The 21,502-nt window shown below is 46.3% G+C and overlaps 1 protein-coding gene across 1 annotated transcript in view; it reads left to right on the top strand.

The window, feature by feature from the left end:
- Positions 1-21,151, top strand: part of LOC139234780 (PH and SEC7 domain-containing protein 2-like) — a 65,358-nt gene extending 44,207 nt beyond the window's left edge. The window contains exons 11-16 of the mRNA XM_070865471.1: positions 6,299-6,474; positions 9,076-9,146; positions 13,351-13,496; positions 16,699-16,843; positions 17,770-17,913; positions 19,774-21,151. Coding sequence (XP_070721572.1) covers positions 6,299-6,474; positions 9,076-9,146; positions 13,351-13,496; positions 16,699-16,843; positions 17,770-17,913; positions 19,774-20,019 — 928 coding nt within the window. The 3' untranslated portion in view covers positions 20,020-21,151. The remainder of the gene's footprint in view (positions 1-6,298; positions 6,475-9,075; positions 9,147-13,350; positions 13,497-16,698; positions 16,844-17,769; positions 17,914-19,773) is intronic.
- Positions 21,152-21,502: the final 351 nt, after the last annotated feature.

Genomic DNA, 21,502 nt, shown 5'->3' with positions numbered 1-21,502 from the left:
CCCAGTGTGGGACATCAGGTATATACAGAGCCCAGTGAGGGACATCAGGTATATACAGAGCCCAGTGAGGGACATCAGGTAAATACAGAGCCCAGTGAGGGACATCAGGTATATACAGAGCCCAGTGAGGGACATCAGGTCTATACAGAGCTCAGTGAGGGACATCAGGTCTATAAAGAGTCCAGTGAGGGACATCAGGTATATACAGAGCCCAGTGTGCGGCATCAGCCAAATACAGAGCTCAGTGTTGATCATCAGGTACATAAAGAGCCCAGTGTGTAACATCAGCTATATACACAGCCCAGTGAGGGACATCAGGTCTATACAGGGCCCAGTGAGGGACATCAGGTCTAGACAGAGCCCAGTGAGGGACATCAGGTATATACAGAGCCCAGTGAGGGACATCAGGTATATACCGAGCCCAGTGTCGGACATCAGGTATATACAGAGTCCAGTGAGGGACATCAGGTATATACAGATCCCAGTGTGGGACATCAGCCAAATACAGAGCTCAATGTTGATCATCAGGTATATACAGAGCCCAGGGAGGGACATCAGGCATATACAGAGCCCAGTGTGGAACATCAGGTATATACGGAGCCCAGTGAGGGATATCAGGTATATACAGAGCCCAGTGAGGGATATCAGGTATATACAGAGCTCAGTGTGGGACATCAGGTCAATACAGAGCCCAGTTTGGGACATCAGGTATATGCAGAGCCCAGTGGGGGACATCAGCTATATACAGAGGCCAGTGTGGGACATCGGGTATATACAGAGCCCAGTGTGGGACATCAGGTATATACAGAGCCCAGTGAGAGATATCAGGTATATACAGGCCCAGTGAGGGACATCAGGTATATACAGAATTTAGTGATGGATATCAGGTATATACAGAGCTCAGTGAGGGATATCAGGTATATACAGAGCCCATTGAGGGACATCAGCTATATACAGAGCTTAGTGAGGGATATAAGGTATATAGAGAGACCAGTGACGCATATCAGGTATATACAGAGCCCAGCGAGGGATATCAGGTATATACAGAGCTCAGTGTGGGACATCAGGTATATACAGAGCCCAGTGAGGGATATCAGGTATATACAGAGCCCAGTGAAGGATATCAGGTATATACAGAGTTCAGTGTGCGACATCAGGTCTACACAGAGCTCAGTGAGGGACATCAGGTATATACAGGGCCCAGTGTGGGACATCAGGTATATACAGAGACCAGTGAGGGACATCAGGTATATTCAGAGCCCAGTGAGGGACATCAGGTATAAACGGAACGCAGTGAGGGACATCAGGCATATACAGAGCCCAGTGTGGAACATCAGGTATATACGGTGCGCATTGACGGACATCAGGTGTATACAGAGCCCAGTGTGGGACATCAGGTATATACAGAGCCCAGTGTGGGACATCAGGTATATACAGAGCCCAATGAGGGACATCAGGTATATACAGAGCCCAGTGTGGGACATCAGGTATTTACAGAGCCCAATATGGGACATCAGGTATATACAGAGCCCAGTGTGGGACATCGGGTATATACAGAGCCCAGTGTGGGACATCAGGTATATACAGAGCCCAGTGAGAGATATCAGGTATATACAGGCCCAGTGAGGGACATCAGGTATATACAGAATTTAGTGATGGATATCAGGTATATACAGAGCTCAGTGAGGGATATCAGGTATATACAGAGCCCATTGAGGGACATCAGCTATATACAGAGCTTAGTGAGGGATATAAGGTATATAGAGAGACCAGTGACGCATATCAGGTATATACAGAGCCCAGCGAGGGATATCAGGTATATACAGAGCTCAGTGTGGGACATCAGGTATATACAGAGCCCAGTGAGGGATATCAGGTATATACAGAGCCCAGTGAGGGATATCAGGTATATACAGAGTTCAGTGTGCGACATCAGGTCTACACAGAGCTCAGTGAGGGACATCAGGTATATACAGGGCCCAGTGTGGGACATCAGGTATATACAGAGACCAGTGAGGGACATCAGGTATATTCAGAGCCCAGTGAGGGACATCAGGTATAAACGGAACGCAGTGAGGGACATCAGGCATATACAGAGCCCAGTGTGGAACATCAGGTATATACGGTGCACATTGACGGACATCAGGTGTATACAGAGCCCAGTGTGGGACATCAGGTATATACAGAGCCCAGTGTGGGACATCAGGTATATACAGAGCCCAGTGTGGGACATCAGGTATATACAGAGCCCAATGAGGGACATCAGGTATATACAGAGCCCAGTGTGGGACATCAGGTATTTACAGAGCCCAATATGGGACATCAGGTATATACAGAGCCCAGTGTGGGACATCAGGTATATACAGAGCCTAGTGTGGGACATCAGGTATATACAGAGCACAGTGTGGGACATTAGGTCTATACAGAGCCCAGTGTGGAACATCAGGAATACACAGAGCCCAGTGAGGGACATCAGGTATATACAGAGCCCAAAGAGGGACATCAGGTTTATACAGAGCCCAGTGTGGGACATCAGGTTTATACAGAGCCCAATGTGGGACATCAGGTAGATACAGAGCCCAGTGTGGGACATCAGGTATATACAGACCCCAGTGTGGGACATCAGGTATATACAGAACCCAGTGTGGGACATCAGGTATATACAGAGCCCAGTGTGGAACATCAGGTATATACAGAGCCCAGTGTGGGACATCTGGAATATTCAGAGCCCAGTGAGGGATATCAGCTATATACAGAGCTCAGTGTGGGACATCAGGTATATACAGAGCCCAGTGAGGGACATCAGCTATATACAGAGCCTAGTGAGGGACATCAGGTCTATACAGAGCCCAGTGAGGGACATCAGGTCTATACAGAGCCCAGTGAGGGACATCAGGTCGATACAGAGCTTACTGATGGATATCAGGTATATACAGAGCTCAGTGAGGTGGTGGAATAGGAACAGGGCAAAGGGTGAGAAAGTTGTAAGGCAATGGATGGCAAGAAGCACGGTGAGATGTGCTTCAGGAACAAACAGCAGGGTCAGGGATGGAATCGGAGCAGGAGAGAGGATTGGCACAGGAATAGAAACATAGAAACATAGAAAATAGGTGCAGGAGTAGGCCATTCGGCCCTTCGAGCCTGCACCGCCATTCAATGAGTTCATGGCTGAACATGTAATTTCAGTACCCCATTCCTGCTTTCCCGCCATACCCCTTGATCCCCCTCGTAGTAAGGACTACATCTAACTCCTTTTTGAATATATTTAGTGAATTGGCCTCAACAACTTTCTGTGGTCGAGAATTCCACAGGTTCACCACTCACTGGGTGAAGAAGTTTCTCCTCATCTCGGTCATAAATGGCTTACCCCTTATCCTTAGACTGTGTCCCCTGGTTCTGGACTTCCCCAACATTGGGAACATTCTTCCTGCATCTAACCTGTCTAAACCCGTCAGAATTTTTTACGTTTCTATGCGATCCTCTCTCATTCTTCTGAACTCCAGTGAATACAAGCCCAGTTGATCTAGTCTTTCTTGATATGTCAGTCCCGCCATCCTGCGCATCTGTCTGGTGAACCTTCGCTGCACTCCCTCAATAGCAAGAATGTCCTTCCTCAAGTTAGGAGACCAAAACTGTACACAATACTCCAAGTGTGGCCTCACCAAGGCCCTGTACAACTGTAGCAACACCTCACTGCCCCTGTACTCAAATCCCCTCGCTATGAAGGCCAACATGCCATTTGCTTTCTTAACCGCCTGCTGCACCTGCATGCCAACCTTCAATGATTGTGTACCATGACACCCAGGTCTCGTTGCACCTCCCCTGTTCCTAATCTGTCACCATTGAGATAATAGTCTCTCTCTCTATTTTTACCACCAAAGTGGATAACCTCACATTTATCCACATTATACTTCATCTGCCATGCATTTGCCCACTCACCTAACCTATCCAAGTCACTCTGCAGCCTCATAGCATCCTCCTCGCAGCTCACACATCCACCCAACTTAGTGTCATCCGCAAATTTGGAGATACTACATTTAATCCCCTCGTCTAAATCATCAATGTACAATGTAAACAGCTGGGGCCCCAGCACAGAACCTTGCGGTACCCCAAAGTCACTGCCTGCCATTCTGAAAAGTACCCATTTACTCCTACTCTTTGCTTCCTGTCTGACAACCAGTTCTCAATCCACGTCAGCACACTATCCCCAATCCCTTGTGTTTTAACTTTGCATATTAATCTCTTGTGTGGGACCTTGTCAAAAACCTTCTGAAAGTCCAAATATACCACATCAACTGGTTCTCCCTTCTCTACTTTACTGGAAACATCCTCAAAAAATTCCAGAAGATTTGTCAAGCATGATTTCCCTTTCACAAATCCATGCTGACTTGGACCTATCATGTCACCTCTTTCCAAATGCGCTGCAATGACATCCTTAATAATTGATTCCATCATTTTACCCACTACTGATGTCAGGCTGACCGGTCTATAATTCCCTGTTTTCTCTCTCCCTCCTTTTTTAAAAAGTGGGGTTACATTGGCTACCCTCCACTCTATAGGAACTGATCCAGAGTCAATGGAATGTTGGAAAATGACTGTCAATGCATCCGCTATTTCCAAGGCCACCTCCTTAAGTACTCTGGGATGCAGTCCATCAGGCCCTGGGGATTTATCGGCCTTCAATCCCATCAATTTCCCCAACACAATTTCCCGACTAATAAGGATTTCCCTCAGTTCTTCCTTCTTACTAGACCCTCTGACCCCTTTTATATCCGGAAGGTTGTTTGTGTCCTCCTTAGTGAAATACCACCAACGACTTCTCCGCAAGGTCCTACAAATCCCCTGGGAGGACAGACGCAACAATATTACCATTCTCGGCCAGCCCAACATCCCCAGCATTGAAGCACTGACCGCACTTGATCAGCTCTGCTGGGCAGGCCACATCGTTCGCATGCCAGACATGAGACTCCCAAAGCAAGCGCTCTACTCGGAACTCCTTCACAGCAAATGAGCCAAAGGTGAGCAGAGGACACGTTACAGGAACACCCTCAAAGCCTCCCTGAAAAAGTGCAACATCCCCAATGACACCTGGGAGTCCCTAGCCAATGACCGTCCTAAGTGGAGGAAGTGCATCCGGGAGGGCGCTGAGCACCTCGAGTCTCATCGCTGAGAACATGCAGAAATCAAGCGCAGGCACCGGAAAAAGCGTGCGGCGAACCTGTCCCACCCACCCTTTCCCTCAATGACTGTCTGTCCCACCTGTGACAGGGACTGTGGTTCTCGTATTGGACTGTTCAGCCACTTAAGGACTCATTTCAAGAGTGGAAGCAAGTCCTCCTCGATTCCGAGGGATTGCCTATGATGATTGATTATAACTAGTGAATATTCTATACCTGTCGTCACATGTCTAGTTCTGGACTAGTCTGGCTTTTGAAAGATGCGTCTTGAAGTTTCTACATTGTAAACTGAACACCAAAATCTGATTTTGTTTTAATTAAGTTATCTTCAAATAAAAGTTAACTTACCTTGTAGCAGGTGATGTAGAGATGTTAATTATTGAGATTCTTAATTCATTTTCATCACCATTAAAGAAACTTAAGAACTTGAGTCATGATCCCACTCCTTATCCCATTTCTGCTCCAATTGAACAAGTACTTTGGTTCGGTATTCACTAAGGAGGACACAAACTTTTTCAGGGAGGCTTTGAGGGTGTTCCTGTAACGTGTCCTCTGCTCACCTTTGGCTCGTTTGCTGTGAAGGAGTTCCGAGTAGAGCGCTTGCTTTGGGAGTCTCATGTCTGGCATGCGAACAATGTGGCCTGCCCAGCGGAGCTGATCAAGTGCAGTCAGTGCTTCAATGCTGGGGATGTTGGGCTGGACGAGAACGCTAATATTGGTGCATCTGTCCTCCCAGGGGATTTGTAGGATCTTGCGGAGAATTCGTTGGTGGTATTTCTCCAGCGACTTGAGGTGTCTACTGTACATGGTCCATGTCTCTGAGCCATATAGCTGTCCTTGATAATAGCACCTAACTCATCTCAACATTCTCTGAATATTTTAAATGTGGACTAACATTAAATCACGGAAGTAAATGGCGCAGTAAGTCTGGTGAGCGACTACACTTACTGTGTGCACTCAAATACTGTAAGTTTGGATAAGGTTTCCCTGAAACAATTAAAATGGTGGGTTCTAGGTGGATCTGAGTGATAACAAATCATTTTACCCAATGATAAAGATCTCTGACAATTCACACAGAAGCAGATGAGATCAGCTGCTTTTTTTTTGTTTTGTTGTTCCAGAGATGAAGATGAGTTGCAGAAATCGATCATGCCAATGGGTGAAGACTCTGTCAACACGACACACATCAAAAACAAAGGCAGCCCCTTCCTGGAAGTCCCACAGGATCACAAAGCTCCCACCTACAAGCAAGGATTTCTGAGTCGCAAGGTCCACGCTGACATTGATGGCAAAAAAAGTTAGTGATTCCCTTGTGGTATTTCCAGTTACTGGGATCCCAGGACAGGAAAATACTATATTCTCTCCTTCAGGAAATGGAGAGCAAAGGAGATAAAGAGAGGAAAGAAAAAAAAGGAAAAACATAAGAACATAAGAAATAGGAGCAGGAGTCGGCCATTTGGCTCCTCGAGCCTGCTCCGCCATTTTATAAGATCATGGCTGATCTGATGAAAGATAGAGATGAAAGAAACAGAGAGAGGAAGAAAAAAAGAGAGACAGATTTGCATTTATATAGTACCTATTACGACTTCAGGACTCCCAAAAGTACTTTACAGCCAATTAAGTCCTTTTGAAGTGTTGTCACTGTTGTGATGTAGGAAGCACGAGAGTCAATGTGCGCATAGCAAGCTCCCACAAACAGTAATGTGATAATGACCAGATAATCTGTTTCAGTGATGTTGATTTAGGGATAAATATTGGCCAGGACACTGGGGATAACTCCCCCGCTCTTCTTCAAATAGTGCCATGGGATCCACTCTAGAAGGCAGACAGAACCTCGATTTAATGTCTCAACCGAAAGACAGCACCCTCTGACAGTACTGCACCAAAGTGTCGCCTTTGATTATGTGCTCAAGTCTCTGGAGTGGGACTTGTGCCCCCAACCTTCTGACTCAGAGAGTCACTGTGCCACAGCTGACACCTGTGGGGAAGAGGGTGGGGAATGGAAGCAAGAGAGACCAGACAGGGGGTGCGGAAGGGGAAGGGTGGGGGAAGAGTCTACATAGACAAGACTGTGCGTGTGTGCATATGTGACAGTGGTTCATAGAGAATGCAGTATGTATGGGAGGAGGCCTTAGGGGAGTTAAGACCCCACAGAGACCAAAGTGGGACAAAGGGTGGGGAGGAAAGAATACACACCTTCTCATAATTGGCACCAAATTACAGCACCACCCCTCATACTGTAGGCTAAGTATGGCACAGACCTGATATATTGTTGGGTTGTCTCACATTACTCCGACAACCTAAACATCGAGACACAAATCTCTGTTGTGCCGGCAATGCATCTCCATTTCCGACATAAATATCTATCCCCTGGGCCTTCCTCAGAGATATTATCAAATCACCAATTACAATTAGCAACAATTTGAAAGCTGTATGCTGCAGCTGGCCAAACTAATTTACCTCAGAACTCTCATAACTGTTGGCACGGCAGCCAGAATGTATCAATGTGCTGCACCTTGCAGCGGCAGGATGTGGGTTTGCATGTCTGATTGCATGCAGGGTGAGCGCTTGATGTCAGCTGGGCCTCCTGAAGGGGCGGGCATTTAGAGAATGATCCCCCTGCACAAAGGCTGAGTGTGACTCAGCCTTGTAAGAAAGAGGTCAGGGAATGATGCGTAGTGTGGGGTTGCTCTGGAGAAGGCAATAAAAAGGAGTTTTAATATATGTATAGATCTTTAGAATTCTTTATAGGTACCAGAAAAAGGGTGAGGAACCTTTAAATGCAGTCATAATGCGTCAGTGTAAGGTTGTTTCATCTTAGGATAGTCTTTTGATCCAAGCTCTTTCACTGACCAGAAACAGAAATTTCAGCAACAAGAGAGGCCATTCAGCCCACTGCATCTGTACCAGCTTCCCATCAGACCTATCTACTCTAATCCCACTTTCCTGCTCTGTTCCCATATCCTTTAATGTTTTTCTTCAAGTGTTTTATCTACTTTTCCTCTTTAATGCTGTGATTGACTCAGCTTCAGTAGCCACTTGTGGGAACATAGAACGCACAACGGGCTGAATCTATTGAAGGAGGACTTTTCCTTTCCTGAGGAACCCCAGGTGATGGCCCAAGACAGGACACCACCAGAGTCAGAGCGAAGACTAGCTAACCAGGAAGTAATGAACTGTATAGTCTTGCAGGGGAGTAGAGGCTCCAGGCGGGAGTAGAGTTGCCAATTGTGGTTAGCTGTATTCCTTGAGATTTCGCCACATGTCCTCCCGCCTCCAACCACCCCGCCCTGCCCAGTCAAACAGTCGCTTTTTCCAGCACCAATATTTTTATAAACAATAGCAAAGTACTGCGGATGCTGGAATCTGAAATAAAAACAGAAAATGCTGGAAATCTCAGCGGGTCAGGCAGCATCTGTGGAGAGAAACAGAGTTAACGTTTCAGGTCGGTGACCTTTCGTCAGAAGTTCGAAATGTAACAGATTCTTCAGGAGCACTGAAGAGGGGAGGGGAGAGAAGAACAAAAGGGAAGGTCTGTGATAGGGTGGAAGACAGGAGAGATTTGAGAGACAAAAGGGATGATGAAACGTTAACTCTGTTTCTCTCCACAGATGCTTGCTGACCTGCTGAGATTTTCAGCATTTTCTGTTTTTATATATTATATAATAAACAAAAGTGTTCAAAGAAATTGAAAAAAAACACAATTTTTCTTAATGCCCTTGTGATTTATCTCCTGGGTTGCTCACAGCATTGTCCAGGAAATAAATCTTTAATTCCTGGAGACTCCAGGGCAATCCTCGAGGGTTGGCAACCCGTAGGCAGGAGAGTGATGAAAAAAAGGACCTAAAAGGATGGGCGCATTGACCATTCCTCATTCTTGATTTCTTATGTTTCACAGCACCATGGGGAAAGAGAAGCTGGAAAACCTTCTATGCCGTATTAAAGGGGACAATCATCTATCTGTTGAAGGTAATCACTCACCTTTGGCCTCCAATGTCTCTCCAGCACAGCCTTTTCTCTGGTTTATTGATACTCTTCCCCCTTGCTGCATTCTGGCTATGTTGGAATGGAGACCCATCACACACTCTCCTACTCCAACTCATTCTTTCTCAGGAACTTCCAACTGTGGAACTCCTCACCCTCTCCATCCGTTCCTTCCTTCCACAACATTAAGGTTCCCAACTTCTGCAATAGGAACAAAAATGACCTTTAAAGGGAGGTGGAGTCTGGCGAGGCAGTCACTGCCATCCCAGTCAAGGGACAAGCAATTTGGTATTTTTATTTTGGAGTCCAAAAGCTACATTAAAGGCAATATGTAAATGCAAGTTGTTGACTTGTTCATGAACGGTCACATCTGAATTATCCCAAGTATACTGATAATACCCAGGCTGTTGCCCTCCCTGGTTGCTTCATATTGAGAGCTAGATCACTTCTGCGGCTAACTGCCCCAGTTCTGGCTCCAGGCTTTGTGGGAGGTTGTGAGGAAAAGAACGGTGAGAGATTGAAAGAAAGAGAACAAAAGAGCAAAGCAGGCACGTGAATACTGTCGCTCAAATGTACAAACTATGCCAGACCTTCATTATATGTATCCACAAGTATAATTAATTTATAATCAATCATTTCATAATGTACCTTGATCTGAGAAAGCAAGCATTTTCTTCCTGTTTATTCAATTTTTTCAAAGTTATGCTTATAGGGTTAGATGAAGAGAGGTGGGAGGAGATGCATGTAGAGCATAAACACCTTCATGGACTAGTTGGGCTGAATGGCCTGTTTCTGTGCTGTAAATTCTACATAATTCTACGTAAAAAAAACTTCAACGTAGGTTAATATACAACAGCAGAGGCCAATGTACAGCAGTACTTGAAATTCAGGCCAGTGAGTGCAATTCGTTCGCCTGGGGTCAGAATTGATCCCTAAATCACTGATCAGGAGTTCAGCACTCTAAATGCTGAAAGTATTCATGATGTATACTGGTCCAAGCTGGGAATTTCCAGTATCTGCTGCCTGAGATGAAATGGAGTGTGTTCAGTGTTGTAGCAATCTGTTAGCACCACCTAGTGTCCTTCATGGGGCACCAGAGAAAAGATGGCCCACAGCAAATGGGGAACTGAATACATCGGGAGTACTCACAAACACAATGAGATTTCGTCCTGCATTATACAAAACAGTTAAGAAAAACTGATGACATTTTAGGCCCAAGTTTCCACATGATTTGTGCCTGATTTTTAGGAGCAACTGGTGGAGAACTTAGAAATCGCAATTCTCCACATTTTTTTTTCTGCAGTTCTAGTCAGGTAGAACAGTTCTACTTTGGAACAGAATTTTTTCTTCAAAAGGGGGCGTGTCCGGCCACTGACGCCTGATTTGAAAGTTTCCACAGTGAAAACGTACTCCAAACTAAAGTAGAATGGAGCAAGTGAAGATTTTTGTAGAACTGCAAAAACCTGTTCTACACATTAAAAAATCAGGCGCAGGTTACAAATTAGGCGTCCAGAACGAGGTGGGGGGTGGGGAGGGAAGTCATTAAATTCTATAATAAATCCTTATTTATACTTATACAAATATTATACAAATAAATCCAACCTGAATAAACATTTATAAGCAAAGAAAAGATTAAATAAACCATCTTCCTACCTGTGTGAAAGTGCTTCAGGCAGGCCTTTCGGGACCGAAGGCTGAACGGGCCGGCCCGAGACTTCAGGCAGGGCCCGTCCTCAGCACCAGATTTACAGGTAGGTGGCATTGGGTTGGGTCGGGTCGGGTCGGGGAGGTTCGGTTCGGGTCTGGGGGGGGGAGGGAGAGAGAGAGAGAGAGGGAGAGGGAGGGAGAGAGGGATAGAGAGAGAGAGAGAGAGAGAGAGAGAGAGAGAAGGAGGGAGAGAGAGAGAGGGAGAGGGAGGGGGAGAGAGAGGGAGGGGGGGGAGAGAGAGGGAGGGAGGGAGAGAGAGAGGTGGGGGAGAGAGAGAGAGGGGGGGGAGAGAGAGAGAGGGGGGGAGAGAGAGAGGGAGGGGGGAGAGAGAGAGGGAGGGGGGGAGAGAGAGAGGGAGGGGGGAGAGAGAGGGGAGGGAGGGAGAGAGGGGAGGGACGGAGAGAGGGGAGGGAGAAGGGAGGGAGAGGGGGGGGAGGTCAGGTCGGATCCAGTCCGGGAGCGGGAGTTGGGTCGGGTCGGGTCCAGTGGGGGGGGGGGGGGGGTCGGGTTGTGTCCAGTCGGGGGGGGGCGGGGAACAGGAGCGCGGGTCGGGGGTCGGTTCAGGTGGGGAGCAGGAACAGGAGCGCGGGTTGGGTCGGGTCGGGTCCAGTCGGGGGGGGCGGGGAGCGGGAACAGGAGCGCGGGTCGGGTCCAGTCGGGGGGGCGGGGAGCCGGAACAGGAGTGCGGGTCGGGTCCAGTCGGGGGGGGCGGGGAGCGGGAACAGGAGCGCGAGTCGGGTCGGATGCAGTCGGGGGGGCGGGAACCGGGAACAGGAGCGCGGGTCGGGTCCAGTCGGGGGGGGCGGGGAGCGGGAACAGGAGCGCGGGTCGGGTCGGGGGGAGGGAGCGGGTGTTGGGTCTGGTCCGGAGGCAGGGGGGAGCGGGTGTCGGGTCTGGTCGGGGGGGGAAGCAGGAGCTGGCCGTGGGAGGAACCTTATTCACGCAGCCCCAGTGAGGCCATTCAGCCAGGGCTAGGGGCTGCGTGCTTCGGGCCCCTCCCACACAGTTCGGCGCCTGGAGCTACTGCACTTGCGTGCCCACTGTAGCGCGCATGTGCAGAGGTCCCGGCACTGTTTTCAGCGCAGGGACCTGGCTCCGCCCCCCCACAGCTCGTGCTGGCTGCGCCGAGGGCCAGAGGACCTGCAGGTAGGTGGAGAATACCGAGGATTTTTTTAGGCGCACTTTGTGGCGTGAAAAACGGGCGTCCAGGTCGGGACAGCGCCGTTCTAGGCGCGTGTGGAAACTTGGGCCCTTTAATTCTGAAGTTTTTTTTAACAAGTTTGATTGTACCAAAGCTCCTCGTGTAGTGTTGGACCATGGGGTGGAGCTGACAGTCTGTCTCTCTCCCTTGGTCTTCAGTATATTTTACTCACCAATACATTCAACTGCAAAGAGGAGGTGGTGCTTCAGAAATGGGGTGGGGTTAACTTGTTTAATCTCAATGATCAGGTAGGACCACCGGAGGCAGAGTAAAGATTTGACAGTCTCTGATAGTGTAAGCCAAGGAATGACGCGGCTCCAGAGGGACGATGGAATCAATCCCAATTATCCTGTCAGGGAGATTTAGGGTCTCATTTTAAAAGCTCAGCTGAAAGGCAGCAGCCTGGAAATTAACAGGGGCGGGTTACATGAGGGTGGCGAGGTGAAGTTCCGCACAGGAAACCCAGAAGTCCGGGTTTCCCTGCATATTGTGGAGTTTTAGCTCCACAGCATGCGTCTTTTGGCCCTGACAGGTTCTCTGTTCGGAAGTCAGTCTGATTGACAGGTTTGGCTTCCACTCGGGCGGGGAGCACTCCGGAGGAGGCTTAGGACCAGATAGGTCCGAACCTCAACCCCGGGGGAGGGGTCCGATCCCTGACCTCAGAGGCCTTTGTATGGGGTGGGGTTTGATAGGGGTGAGCTTGGGGTGTGGGGGGCAGAACCCCTACTCCTCCTGGCCCACAAGCAGTGCTGTAAAGGCACTTACCTGCTTCCCGAAGCTGTCGTCGCTTCAGCTGACGTGTTTCCCGAGGCCTGGCAGCTGAAAAACCTGCAAAGCATGTTAATTCAGAGGCTGTCAACCTCATTAACATATTTAAAATGCCAACCCGCCTCCTGGGAGCAAGTTGGCTGCCCGTCCTTTGTCCCACCTCCGAAAAACCCGGAAGTCGGTGGGTTGGAGCCGGATTCCCGAGGCACTTGAAATTTTTCCCGATTAAACCGCCCGCACCCAATCCCACGCATTCATCCATGTTACCCCCCAGCATCTCCCCCATGCAACAATACCTGCATGTCTGTTTTAAGTATGAGTTGATAGAACCTGAAGACGCAACCTAGATGTGGTCCTGTGGTAAGAGTGCTCCTGACTTGTCTTCCAACCAGAAGGTACAGAATTTCAGGGCTCCCTGTCACAAGAAGTACTGTAATATCATCAGCTAAAGCAAGCTGCCAAACAAGAATACTCCAGAAATAATGAAATGCATTTTCTCATTGCTATCCCCAGGATGAATACAAGCCTGACAGGCAGTCATCAGAGGAGGCGATCAGTATTCACCACTCGCTGGCCACTAAAGCCGCTGAATATAACAAACGGCCGCACGTTTTCCGTTTGCAGACTGCCGACTGGCGAATCTTTCTATTCCAGGCTCAGTAAGTAGAACGCAAAATCTGCTGTGCAATGAAAAGACCAGTGGAGGTTGGATAGCATCAATATTTCACATCAGTAGCACTGCTCTCCCACATCACCCAAATGAACCACTATCGTGGTGGAAATGAACTCCAATAAAGCTATTTACACAGAGATGGCAGGTGACTTGAATTCAAACTAATTTTTTGACTGCACTGTCCACGTAATTCTGAATTCAATAAATAAGCTGATGATTCATAAATATTCCAGTCACAGGCTGTCACACATTGGAGCACAAATGTAATCAAAATGTAACACAATTTAAAGTAGAATTCTACCAGTCTAGTAAATTCTCAATCTTGGTTACATTGCCAAGTAGATGCTCTTGGTCCATAGCCTTGTAGGTTACGGTACTTCAAGTGCATATCCATGTACTTTTTAAATGCAATTAGGATTTCTGCCTCTACCACCCTTTCAGGCATTGAGTTCCAGACCCCGATCACCCTATTGCTGAAAAGAATTCCCTCAAATCCCCTCTAAACTTCCTACCAATTACTTTAAATCTATGCCCTCTGGTTGTTGACCCCTCTGCTAAGGGAATAGGTCCTTCTTATCCATTAGGCCTCTCATAATTTTATACATCTCAATCAGGTCTCCCCTCAGCCTCCTCTGTTCCAAAGAAAGCAACCCCAGCCTATCCAATCTTACCTCATAGCTAAAATTCTCCAGTCCAGGCAACATCCTCGTAAATCTCCTCTGCACCCTCTCTCGTGCAATCACATCTTTCCTGTAATTTGGTGACCAGAACTGCACGCAGTACTCTAGCTGTAGCCTAACTATTATTTTATACAGTTCAAGCATAACCTCCCTGCTCTTATATTCTATGCCAGGCTAATAAAGGCAAGTATCCCGTATGCCTTCTTAACCACCTTATCTATCTATCCTTCAGGGATCTGTGGACATGCACTTCAAGGTCCCTCTGTTCCTCTACACTTCAGTGTCCTACCATTTATTGTGTATTCACTTGCCTTGTTAGCCCTCCCCAAATACATTACCTCACACTTCTCAGGATTGAATTCCATTTGCCACTGTTCTGGCCACCTGACCAGTCTATTGATATCTTCCTGCAGTCTGCAGCTTTTTTCTTTGTTATCAACCACACGGCCAATTTTTGTATCATCTGCAAACATCTTAATCATACTCCCTACATTCAAGTCTAAATCATATATACCATAAAAAGCAAGGGACCCAGTACTGAGCCCTGCGGAACCCCACTGGGAACAGCCTTCCAGTCACAAAAACACCCATCAACCATTACCCTTTGTTTCCTGCCTCTGAGCCAATTTGGAGGCAGGAAGCAAACTTGCCACTTTGCCTTGGATCCCATGGGCTTTTACTTTCATGACCAGTCTGCCATGTGGGACCTTATCAAATGCCTTGCTAAAATCCATATACACTACAACCAGTGCACTAACCTCATCGATCGTCCTTGTTACCGCCTCAAAAAATCCAATCAAGTTAGTCAGACACAACCTTCCCTTAACAAATCCACGCTGACTGTCCTTGATTAATCCGTGTCTTTCTAAATGAAGATTTATCTGGTCCCCTCAGAATTTTTTCAATAATTTTCCCACCAACGAGGGTTAGGCTGACTGGCCTGTAATTACTCAGTCTATCCCTTTCTCCCTTTTTAAACAATGGTGCACTGATAGCAGTCCTCCAGCACCATACCTGTAGCCAGAGAGGATTGGAAAATGATGGTCAGAGCCTCTGCTAGTTTCTCTCTTGCTTCTCTTATATTTCATCTGGGCCTGGGGATTTATCCACTTTCAAAGATGCTCAACCCCTTAATACTTTCTCTCTCACTATGTTTATTTCATCCAGTATTTCACATTCCTCCTCCTCGATAGCAGTGTCTGCATCGTCCCTCTCTTTTGTGAAAACAGACACAAAGTATTCATTAAGAACCATACCTACATCTTCCGCCTCTACACACAGATTATCTTTATAGTCTCTAATAGGCTCTACTCTTTCTTTAGTTATCCTCTTGCTCTTAATGTATTTATAAAACATCTTTGGGTTTTCCTTGATTTTACTTGCCAATATTTGTTCTTGCTCTCTCTTTGCTTTCCTAATTTGCTTTATAATTTCACCCCTGCATTTTCTCTACTCCGCTAGGGTTTCTGCAGTACTGAGCCCTTGGTACCTGTCATAAGCCTCCCTTTTTTTCTTTATCCTACCCTGTATGACTCTTGATATTCAGGGGGCTCTAGATTTGTTAGTCCCACCATTTTTCTTTAAGAGAACATACTTGCTCTGAACCCTTATGGTCTCCTCCTTGAATATGTGTGGCAAACTGTACTGCAGACAACTGCTCCATTACTTCACTCAAATGGAACATGGCAAAGTCTATCTGGGTGTTGGATCTTCTCACCACCCAGACCATCTTCCATGGTTGTGAAAGCAAGTGTATCCTTAATACAGTGCTTCCATTGCTGCTCTTTCCCATAGAAAGCCTTCTATGGGCTGGAACACCCATACAACTCAGGAAGGGCAGTCAACGTTTTCGGCCCCATTCTATACCAGCTGTGGGCCCACCAATCATCAGTGCTCTATTCTTCCATCCTGTGATTCTTCCAAAACATCACTCGTCTCCTGAAGTATGTGTTTCTGTGCTGCATGCTTCCAGTGGGGCTAATCACATTGCTTTGGTGACTGGTGCTGTTGGGTTTGAGCTGGAGGATGACTATGTTCTCCTTGATCTATAAAAGGACCAAATGGAACATTATGAGTAACTAAATGCAGTTTATTCATTCAGGTACTGCAGTGTCATCACACAATTACTGCTACAATCCAGTGCTCCCAGCATGGGTTGATGCTCAGAGGGTGAAAATTTGAGGAAATCATGGGCATTGATTTCCTCAGGTGCTCTCATAAATAGTTCACTTCTCTGGAAGACCCATGCCATGGAATTACCCCTTACAAGTTGTATTGGACTCTTGGGCACAATCACTGCGTATGGACACATGCATTGTGGTAATCATGGAGTATCTAAATTAGATAGTCATACCACAAGGTTGGCATTGTCCTCCAATCTCCGCAGATCCCACCCTTAGATGCTCTTCCTCCCAAACCAATCGACAAGGCTAAAATAATTTTTAAAACGATCAGACGTCAACTGTACAAAGTATTTCACTAACACTTTTCTCCTGTCATTTCTATTAGAAGTGCTGACCAGATGAACTCCTGGATCACCCGGATCAATCTAGTGGCTGCCATGTTTTCTTCACCTCCCTTCCCAGCAGCCATTGGATCGAAGAGGAAGTTCAGCCGTCCCATACTTCCAGCCGCAGCCTCTAAACAGTCACAGGTACAGCCTTGTATGCACTGAACGGTTTGATATAACTTATTATTGCAGAATTATTACTGTCTATGTATCCCCCTCCAGGACAGAAACTTCACATGAATGCTTGACATATCCAAAATGGTAGCAATCCCCAGAGATTCTGCATAACTGGTTCATCTGTGACATTGTTCAAAGACACAAAAAATGTGACTCTCTCTTCCTGTATCTGTCTCCCACTCTATAAAATGTCACAGTTCCATTACTATCTTTACCCTCCACTTATTCCGTCTCTCTCTTGCTCTACCACTCAGTAATCTTTGGATCGGTATGTCTTTGATCCTCGTTGGCCCAGTGGACCGTAGTTTTAAAATCGCGATGGCACTCCCTTTTAAGTGAAGGGGTGAGCCATGGTGACGCGACGCTGTGATGATGTCATCACAGTAGTCACGCGGCACCGCCCCCAACTTCCGTCCCTCAGGTGCTGTCACCGCTGCGTATCCGCCCCGCTCGTGTAGTCACCACCCCATTAAGAGCGACTCTTGGATCCGAATAAAAAAAATAACAAAGAGTGGAATTTCGCTCAAGAGGCGACCTGAACCGCAGCTGTGGTAAAAAAAAACATTGAAACAGGGTGTTTCAGCCCTCGGAAGTCTAATTTTGAGTTATATGAGTGAGTTGTACAGCGATGAACCCAACTCGATGGGGGTGAGCACAAGCCAAAGGAACTGTCCCTACTTTGATCAGGGGAGTACAAGCTGAAGGTTGTGCTTGATTTTCTCTGAGCTGAAGGAGGAGTTTTATTCTAGAATTGCTTTAGATTTCAGCACAGGCACAATGGGCTGCATGGCCTCCTTCTAAATGAGAGTGCTTCAGGTGGATTTGAATAAACCCAAAGCACCAATCTCAGGCTGTCTATTCATCTCTATAATAAACCTTGCTGCCTGTTTCAGGAGGCACAGCTTGAATCCCATGACGCAACGTTGCAATTGATATTGGATGACCTCGAGGATCATGAACTGAATTTTCCAGACAAGAAAGGGAAATCAAAGGAGTTTGAGGAGTACAGACTGAAGCAGGAATACTTTGAATATGAGGTAAGGCTTTAAAATTTGGGTTTTAGGTTTTTATTTGGTGGATTTTTGTGCTCGTCAAGGTGACGGGGCTCGAGCTGGGGCATAGTTTCCACTACAGATAACTTACAGGTTATGTAGGAATAAAGCCCCCTTTATATCACCTGACCTCAGAAAAGCTCTCTCTACTGCAGCATTGTCATTCTTGTGGCCTTCTTGAGAAAGATGGTAAATTTAGTGCCACTTTTGTTGGGTTATGTGCAGTTGTGCGCTACTCACACCTACGAGAAACTAGAACCCTAAATTGTACCATGCGGTACCGGTGTACAAAATCTTAATACCTTTGTTTGAAATTCCTCACTCGATTAATGCGGTGCAGGCGTTAACCCATTTATTTTAAACAGGTTGCAGTTGTATGCTAGTATCCCAAGGGTCCAGATTGGGAATATGCAAAATCATTTCAAGTAGTACCTTAGCAGCCAGTAGAGAGATGGGTGTCAGGTGATCCCAGAGGTGAAGGAGCATTGTAACCCACTGTACCAACCAGTCTGTATTAATGTATTTATAATTTTTTAAGATGTTTATTACAAATTGGTTAGAAAATGCAAAAAGAAAGCATTTTTGGAAGTAATTGCATAAATAAATTTAGAACTAATTTAGTAACAGTGGAAACCATAATCAGGATTGCATGAGTAACAGTAATTCTGAAAGGTTATGCAGGTCCTTTTCTGAACATCACTCTCTTCAGTCAACTCCTGACCCCTCGGAGTGTTACACCATTGTAATATCTATTTGATTAAGTTGTGTTGGTACTATTAGAGGTGACTGCATGATTTGGAATGCAGAAAAGCCATGCTGGTACAATGTTACGTGTAGTTGTTAATTTCCTTCAAAGAAATAATAACATCTTGCATTTATAGTGACCTCCTTGTGTTGAGGAAAACATTTAAAAGTGTCTTACAGTGAGAATGGGTAAAGGCCAGAGGAATGGAGAGACTAGGATAGGGAACTGAAGGGACAATGAAAGAGGAAGGTTTTGAGGTGGTTTTTGAATGTAGGGAAGTGGCCCAGTTAGGGGAATTGGCCAAGAGTTCCAGAGGGCAGCAGCATAGTATCTAAACAAGCAGCCATCAATGGTGAAGCAGAGGGAAGCAACATTGAGGAACAGTCTGGTGTTAAATAAATGGAGGGTTGGAGAAGTGGAAAGTGTAAGAGTGAAGAGAAACCTGGTGGAAAATGTGGAATTCGCTGCCTCAGACAGCTGTGGAAGCTGGGACATTGAATAAATTTAAGACAGAAATAGACAGTTTCTTAAACGATAAGCAGATAAGGGGTTATGGGGAGCGGGCGGGGAAGTGGAGCTGAGTCCATGATCAGATCAGCCATGATCTTATTGAATGGCGGAGCAGGCTCGAGCGGCCGTATGGTCTACTCCTGTTCCTATTTCTTCTGTTCTTATGAAAATGTAAGGGGTGGGTGGAAGCCGGGTGTTAGAGAAGTGGAAGGTGTAAGGGGTGAGGAGATGTCTGGTATTGGAGCAGTGGACGATGTGGGGAGATGTCTGGTATTGGAGCAGTGGAAGAAGAGATGAAGAGATATCTGATATGAGAGCAGTGGAAGGTGTAAGGGGTGAGGGTGAGGAGATGTCTGGTATTAGAGCAGTGGAAGGTGTAAGAGTGAAGAAGTCTAGACTTTCTATTTTCTCATAATCTTGAGGCTCTTAAACTGATGCTTGGCGCCAGTTGACTACAACTTCCTGCTTTATCTCCTCTCCTCCTTTTACCAACCTGGGTGATCTGTTGCATTATGGGCCTTGACCCTTTCACCTTGGATTCTCACTAAAACACTATGCTGCCAGTTTTCAAATCCTTTTACTATTTGCAGAAATGCCGAATTGAAACTTATGTGAAGCTTCTCAAGGTGAAGCTGAAAGGAGCCACTGATGATCTGGACAAGCTGGAGGCTCAGCTGTTTGACACCATGGAAGGAGAAAGCAGCACTTTAAAGAAATCGCACTCTAGTCCATCGCTCAACCTGGAACAGACGCCAGTTGTCAAGGTGAAGAGAAACGTGTCAGAGCGGAGAACCTACAGGAAGATTATTCCAAGCAGGAACAGAAAATTAATCTGAAAATTAGAAACAAATATTTGAAGGTCAGTTTGATTTAAAAAACTGAGTGGGACTGTGGAAACCTGCCCTGGTAACCAAGTGTATGAAGGAAATCAACCAAATAGGTTGTAAAATATTCAGCAAAATATTAGGGAACAACATGGGAGGGCAGGTCGTTTATTTTTGTACTTTCAATGTGAACTTTAAATTAGTTTTATAACTTATAATGAAGTACTTCCTGCTGTTTACGTATGTGGCTTACTGGCTCAGTCGCACTGCAAGACATCAAATGAAGCTCCTTCACACTGTCGAATTGCAATGGACCCACTGAGGCTCCCTCACGCACTGTTCCACAATGGCCTACTGGATCAAAGCACTGTTTGGTGTTGCACTGAAGCCATTGATTCCTGATCTGTGCGGAGTGAGTTCAGGCACCAAATTGACCCAAGACAAATTTCCAGTTCCTGATCGCTAGCTGCTGACTTCTGCTGAAAAATGTACGTTTGTCAGCATCCTTCGGTTGAGACATTAAACCAGGAGACATCTTCCCTTGCAGTGTCCTGGGCCAACAATCCTCCTTCAAACAACATCAACACAAACAGGTTTGTTCTATACGAAGAGCTCTGGGATATTTCTGATGTGTTGATAGGTTGAGATGAAGTAGGGTGGGAGGAAGCTCAGTGTGCAGCATAAACAACGATACGGACCAGTTGAGCTGAATGGCCTGTTTCTGTGCTGTAAATTCTATCTAATCCTATTTGGGGCGTTAGGTGAAGTTTGCATGGAACTTGACTATGATGCCCTCCAAGTTAGACGGTCCAGGCTCATACATAAAGAAAGGTAACTGCTGCACCCGTTGAACTGTACTCCAGTAAGGAGTCAAAGCCTTCAGGCATGAAAGGTAGAAATGGGAAGAAAAGAACTGCCCAAAAAGACCACATAGAAGCTGGCAGGCAAGGAAGCCTCTAGATTGCAGTGTCAAACAGCAGAGAGCTGAGAGTTTTAAAACATATATCTAAATTGGCTCTATTTTTATAAAAAATACAATTGCTGCTCTACCATGATTAAACAATTTAAAGATCACCATTAGTCGAAATGGAAAAGGAACCATGAGGTTACTCAGCAACACACAGAGGTTGTGTGTTTCCCGTGCTGTGGATATAGATGCAGTTTTCAGTGATGGCATGGTTCATCTCTTTGTATTTTACCAGAGGCTGGGCAGCACAGATAGCACAGCTCAAGGCAGAGCGGGTAATTCTGACTTTGCAAGACACTGTAAACGAGCGGTAGTGTGTCGGCAGCCTGTTTTACATCTCATTGACTTCGATGGAAATAAGATGTAAAACAGGTTGCTGATTCATCTGTTTCACACTGTCGACAAAGTCAAAATGACCCCCAATCTATGGTGTGTGTATATTTTGTTCTCTCTTTTCTCCCCTCCTGAAGGCATTGACTCCTTGCTGCAGGCTGGAACCAGAGACCACTGTGGTCCATATGACTCTGT

Source organism: Pristiophorus japonicus, chromosome 22 (assembly GCF_044704955.1).
Source record: "Pristiophorus japonicus isolate sPriJap1 chromosome 22, sPriJap1.hap1, whole genome shotgun sequence".
NCBI lineage: Eukaryota > Metazoa > Chordata > Chondrichthyes > Pristiophoridae > Pristiophorus > Pristiophorus japonicus.
This window is presented reverse-complemented; position numbering and strand designations above follow the sequence as displayed.